Source organism: Octopus bimaculoides, chromosome 9, assembly GCF_001194135.2.
Source record: "Octopus bimaculoides isolate UCB-OBI-ISO-001 chromosome 9, ASM119413v2, whole genome shotgun sequence".
NCBI lineage: Eukaryota > Metazoa > Mollusca > Cephalopoda > Octopoda > Octopodidae > Octopus > Octopus bimaculoides.
Window position 1 is genome coordinate 64692668 of NC_068989.1, and position 7007 is coordinate 64699674.

Genomic DNA, 7007 nt, shown 5'->3' on the forward strand with positions numbered 1-7007 from the left:
TATATATATATATATATATATATATATATATGTATGTATGTATATATACATGTATGTATGTATATATATATGCATGTAAATATATGATGTGTTTCTGTGTTTGCACGGACACAAGGATAAGTGTGGGTAAATAGGTTTGAACAAGTGATATACAAGATATCAGCAAACAAGCTGTTATATGAGGATAACGATTATGATAAAGAAACTGTTATAATTATATATAGTATGTGCTGCGGGAGACTACTACTACTTGTGTTCTGTCTACTGTACCTCTGAAGTAAATCGATGGTACTTGGTTTGGTTGTTTGGCGTAACACGACTCGACAGATAAAAGACCTAAGCAAAGGAGTATTAAGAGATTATTAAAGCATTTATAGTTATTTTTCGATTCTGATATCTTACCTTTAGTTTAAACCAGAAGACCATAAGTAGCGTCACTCATGTAATAAGTATGCATGTATTTTAAATTTAAACGAATAATATATATAGATATATATATGGCAAAAATTTAGATTCAGGTGAATATGGTACTTAAGTTGAAGCACCAGAATTTAGTACGGTATTATCCATACAATTTCAAAGTAAGATGATTGAAATCAAAATAAGCAACAAGGATATCCAGAGGTAATGCAGTACGATCGTTTCATGCAACTCCACTTAATTGAACAATGTAATCATAACATCAATTTAAAATGCAGAGCAATCCTCAGCTGCACAAAGACATAGAATTTAATTAAATTAGAACAGATGGACACATTAGTATAATTATACCTAAAATCTCCCAGAAGTTAAGGAGATAAACAAAGAACATGTTGCCTCTACTACAACATAGAAGTTAATAAGAAGTTAATAAGTATAAATATTAAACTATTTCTGAATAATTTCTTTTCTTCCCACTATTGTGGTAAAAGTTTGGTATATACTCAAAAGTATCCATAAATTTCTATCCTTTTGTCAAATCACATGATACTATCGAACCAAGGATCTCGTGGGTGCGAAGTGAACTTCTGAACCATTCGACTTTACTTGACCTATATGGCCTAAATAAATGGTAACGTTTGTAAAAACTATACGCGATCCTAAACCGAGAAGTAGAATGTTGATCATAGTGTCAAATATCAAGTAATGTTATATAATATCAATCAATAACGTTTTCGATCTTATCGAAATATCGAAAGATTGTAATTAGATAATTTAAAGCAGCTCACATTTCTTAAATACTTTTTGAACGCAAAGCAAAGAAATAAATGAAATAAACTCACAAAAAGATTTTATAAAGGCAGAGTATTTGATAAGTTCCTAAATTTGCATGATTTTTTTCATTTACAGATAACTAAGTGCATTTTCTTGCGTTGTGTTATATCTGTTGAATATATCTTGGAAACGCTTGATTAAGATGGGGTTATTAAGAAAGAAATACAGCGTTGGTTCTTATTCTCATGAATTGTTAAAATTCTGTACGTTGTTTTCAAGAAATTTTGATTAAGACTTCTATCATCTATTCTTCAACAAAACTATTTATTTTTCGTAATGAACTCACACCTGCGACCTCATTCATTTTTACCTGATGATTTGACAATCAATTTTCGCACATTGGAGGAAAATGTTACAGGAGTATAACCTCTAGAATTGGTAGGCTAGTGTTTGCCTGTATAGGCGTGAATTGAATAAGAAATAAACACAATTGTATGTTCGACTGTCATAAGATGATGAAGTATTGATTAACATTCCGGATAAAGCCTTTGCCATTTCTTCTCAGACAAAGAACCTTATTCCAAACGTTACTTTCTATTTCTCACACGACAAATCAACATACTACCTCTTTTGTTTAGGAAAAATTAATTTCTTTGACTAGCAACTAAGCCAATTTTTCTACAGGAAAAATATTAGTCGATGAAATCAATCGCCATATATTATTACAAATAATTGCTTTTCTCACCCTAAAATATCAAAAGCAAAGTGGAACCCAGCAAGAATAAAATCATTATCAGACCAGGGACGGTAGAGCTTACAGCTAAAATGTCATGGCTTTCGTTGTACTAGGAACAAAGCCAACTCTTTTTTTCAAGGGTGGAATATATATTAAATTGATATCAGTATATACTTAATTACCCCACCATGAATATAAAGAAAATATGTACAGTTGATTTATTCCGAAAATATAAAATCACAATAACTAATTTCAGAAATACCATTATCATTATGTGTCATACTCTATCAAAATTTCAGCGACTTTATTTTTCTACTGCAATACTGTGGAATTGGTTGTTTTCATAGCGAAGCAGAGAGAGAGAGAGAGAGAGAGAGAGAGAGAGAGAGAGAGAGAGAGAGAGAGAGAGAGAGAGAAATCGACTGCAGTTCTTGACTGGTAAGTTGTTTTGCTGACCCCACAAAAGATGGGAGGCAAAGTCAACCTCACCATCTCTTGAACTCAGAACATAAAAGCTGGGAGTAAAATACCGCATTAATTTTGTCTGAGATTGCAACGATTCGGCCAGTCAGCAACGTTACTTTGAAAAAATATCTTTGGAAATATACTTAGAAAGATATCCAGTGTAAACACATTATCACATTACTGAGAACTTATTGCTCTTGTATCAGTAAAATGATTAATTGTTATTTTACAATATAATGCATTGAATTATATTAACATATTTTTTCTCTGCTTGTTGCATAGTTAAAGGGTAGTGGTTAGCATAATCCACAGAGCAACAGACTGCATGGCTTCCCTATTTAGCTACTTTGGCTTTATATTTCAAATTTAAATTCCGCTTTGGTATACTTTCTCTTTTTCCCTTCAGGGATTATTAAAAAAATATACCAGCCAAGCTTTGAAATCGATATAGTCGAGGGTTCCTTTTCACGAAATGTGTGACCTTGTGACAGTATAAAAAATATGCTTGATACATGATTTGAAACCGGCGGAGAACCATTCGCTTCTCGTATTAAAAATTAATATTAACACATTTATTTTGTTCTTTCCTATTTTAAAATATACAAAAATTAATGAAAAATAATTCATATTCTAAAACAAATCAATAAAGACACAGAAAATTAATACAAATAATAGCACACACACATACAAACCCACCATCCACAGATACACACGCACATACACACACATTCACACTCATTCAGATACACTCGCACATACACACAATCACACACACACACGTATTTCATCCTGAGGATAAAATGCATGGAAAATAAATGAAGATACTTTATTTGTATTAATTAAATGATGTTGCAATAGAAGGATATATTTATTTCACAATAGAAGTATACATGCTCACATATACAGCTCTTACTATAAATTTATACAGAGATACTCAAAACTATTTCTGCTGAAATACATTTTCTCATTAACATATTTTGACATATCGTAGACTACGCCAGGCAGCTACTATTTATGTAACATAATAATGTAGTTTTATATAACACTTATCGTCGTTTGATGCCTGCTATCGTTTTAAGGTCCGTGTAGAAGAAAAATCAAAGAAAACTATATTATATGGTATTATTTTGAATTTTAGTTTTATTCTGTTCTGATACGAGAAAAATCACAAATCTGTTATATGTTTATCGCATTTCGTATAAACATCATATTATAGAGATGGTAAAAAACGACAAGACAGCCTGGTCCCAAATTGGGTAGATCATAGCATCGAGTTTGTTGCCTCATTGATTTGTGTATGAATTTTGCTACCATCAACTTTACCATTCACCTCTCCTGGTTCTGATAAAACAAATACTGTTAACAACATATTGAAATCGATTCAATCGAATATCGAATGCTGAAGCGTCTTTTCTAAAAATATCAATAAAATATTAATAATCTGTTTTTTTTTTCAGAAACACAAACTATAAATATTTTCTATGTAATTACTTCTATCTATCTAATTAATTACATAAGATTATCTTTTATCCTTTCCTCAACTTCGATTAACCTGACACTCCCTCCAAAACATCAAACATCCGCATTCCCCAAGCACCCCCTACCCATTATACTCACCTCTCTGTTCCTCCTGTTTAACCTCTACTACATCAAAACATGTGATCCAAGTGAAGGAGTCCCTATGTGGTCGCTTACTCGGCTAGAAATAAAAGACATAGCTCTCAAATTGAAACCTATCGTGTTGAAATGGGAGGGAAACATTAGATGATGCAGTCAAGATACGCAGTGTCTGAAGAAAGGACGAAATGGAAATAGCTGAAACGCTTTTGATGACAGGTCAGCACAATGAGCAAAAACAACTTCTATGTAATTGAAATACATACCCACTAATACATCATTTTTCAGATATAAAGGGGAACTCGTATCACAAGATTTCTAGTCATGAATCCAATTAAGAATATTCTTCAAATTGTGTTAATACTATTTCCTATTTTTTCATGATATTTTCTAGTTTTAAAAACAAAAATTTCATATTCTTAAACAGTTCCCCAAGTACTTGACAGGTACTTTATTTTATCGACCTCAGAGGGACGAAAAGCAAAGTTGATCTCTGCGGAGTTTGAATTCAGAACATTAAGAGCAGGAAGAAATACTGCAACACATTTTGATGACACTCTAACGATTCCATCAACTAGGCTACCTTCACGATTTTGAGAATTAATCGTATCTAATTATGCAAAAGACCAGTAATTTTGATGTGAGGGGTTAGTCGATACCACCGATCACAATATTTGACTGATACTTATTTTATCGATCACCAAATGCTGAATGGCAAACCAGACCTCGCCGCGATTCGAACTAACAATGTGAAAAGCCGGAACAAATTCCGCAAAGATTTCCCTACGCTCTAACGAGTCTGCCATCTTGCTGTCCTAAGCTGTTTCAAATTCTGACACAGGGCCATCGCTCTCAGTTGTTAATAAGTACTTTATTGATATTTATTTTATCGACCACAAATAATCTGAAGGCGAAGTTCAGAGTAAAGTGTCGGAATGAATGCCTTAAAGCGTTTTCCCGAAGCTCTAACTATCTTGCCAGTTGGTCGCCTAAACAATTTGAAAAATAAAAGAAAGATTTTATATAAACACGAAATAAAAATGCCAGCTGTGAACTCGCGTGGCTTAGCGGTTAAGGGTATTCGGATCACGACTGTAAGGTCGTGAGTTCGATCCCTAGCGGTTCGTTGTGTCCTTGAGCAAGACACTTTACTTCGTGTTGTTCCTGTACATTCAGCTAGCAAAAATGAGTAGTACGTGTAATTCAAAGGACCAGCCATGTCACATTCTGTGTAATGCTAAATCTCCCCGAGAACCTCGCTAAGTGTACGCGTGTCTATGGAGTGCTCAGCTACTTGCACGTTAATTTCACGAGCAAGCTGTTCTGTTGATCGGATCAACTGGAACGCTCGCCGTCGTAACCGACAGAGTGCAGTTTAAAACTGTCAGCAGGATCTATTTCAGACACCATAGCTACATATTATCTCAGAATTAATCCACGACTTATAAGTTCCATCCGTACTTCGTCATGACAGTGATAGCAAATATGAAATTCAGAGTAAAAATTAGAGCGTTTTATTAATTAGGAATATGTTTCCATTAAATAAAATCTGGAGCTTTTTCTAAAACATACACGAAAATTTAAAATATATGATTTTGGAGTTTCAGAAGTTGTAGCTACGTATATATGGCATGTATGTGTATATGTATTCATGCGCGAGCGTGTGAATGCAAATATTGGTTCATTAAAATTTGATTATGTATTGATATAAATGTATATTAAAGAAAAGATGAATCAGATAAAATATTTCCGAGTTGATATTGTTTGTTTATTATTTGCAGATAATTTAGTCGGTTTTCTTGGAAGGCAGATGGAATCTAAGTATAGATCTAATTATGGATATTATCTCAAATCAAATAGTTCATATAGTAAATGATCTGAGTGTAATTTGAATTAACATTTTGAATTATCAATTTGAATTATCAATAGTAAAGTGAATATCCTCTTCATAGAAGATTGACTATTATGATGCCTTGAACTGTTCTCTATGACTCATGCACTGGAATGTTGGTAAAATAGAGGCAACATTCCAATACATGAGACTATAGAAATCAGCATGAGTGATATCTTTATAAGTAATTTCCCTTCTTTTCTGTTTTTGTTTTGTTTTGTTTGGTGAGCCATTTGTGTCGTCGTTCGTTTAACATAACGTCGAAAGCAGTTTGTTATCAGGAAGAAGAAAGAATGTTTCCATTGTACATTACTATGTCGAAACAGTTATTAAATAAAGATGATTGGTTGTTTATGCCGATGCTTCTTTGTTAGACTCGGTTCGCTGATGGGGTTTAATAGAACCAAAACTTGTCACCGTATTGCTAATGATCAGACTCACTCCGATTCTCAAGCATTCCAGTTTTCACCAATTAAAACCTTCAGAATACTCATTAAGTTGATGATACTCTCTCTTCACGAATGTAATTACGGGTACAATTTTAATTAATTAAATTTTATTAGCTCACTCCACTAAATATATCAACACCAACTAGACTGTTTCCTTACTACAGATTTGTAATTATAATTTCTGCTTCATTAGTTGATAGAAAAGGTGAAACGTAGTCTAAATGCATATAGAGCAAATACCTTCCTCCGAGGTCTATGTCTAATAAGTGAACTGTGGTCTTTGTTTTTCATTCATTAAAGGACTCTTGAATACGGAGCAAAAGGAAGTCGTTTTGGTGAAGAAACTTATCTTCCTTACACACAATGTCATCGTATCTACAAATGGGAAGGTAAATTAGAAGAGAGGTATCGGTTAACGGACAGTATTTAAAAAAATATGTCCCTTAAAAATATTTCTACTAGTTCTCTCTCTAACACACCGTCTTCTTTGGTTTCTGTTCTCTTTTCATTCTTTGTAATACATACTCAGGTATAGAAACATTCAGATACATTTTATGTATGCCTAGAAACAATCCATCCATCCATCCATCCATCCACATACATACATACTTATACACACACACACACACACACACACACACACACACACACACAC

General features: G+C 33.2%; 1 protein-coding gene across 9 annotated transcripts in view; it reads right to left on the minus strand.

Moving 5' to 3' along the window:
* LOC106879147 (potassium voltage-gated channel subfamily H member 7) overlaps nucleotides 1-7007 on the minus strand; it is a 703964-nt gene that overhangs the window by 49612 nt on the left and 647345 nt on the right. For 7 of the 9 annotated variants that reach the window (XM_052970717.1, XM_052970723.1, XM_052970716.1 and 4 more), the window contains one exon: nucleotides 271-336. The exons of the other annotated variants lie outside the window; for them this stretch is intronic. In XM_052970717.1, coding sequence (XP_052826677.1) covers nucleotides 271-336 — 66 coding nt within the window. The remainder of the gene's footprint in view (nucleotides 1-270; nucleotides 337-7007) is intronic. 9 annotated transcript variants of the gene reach the window in all.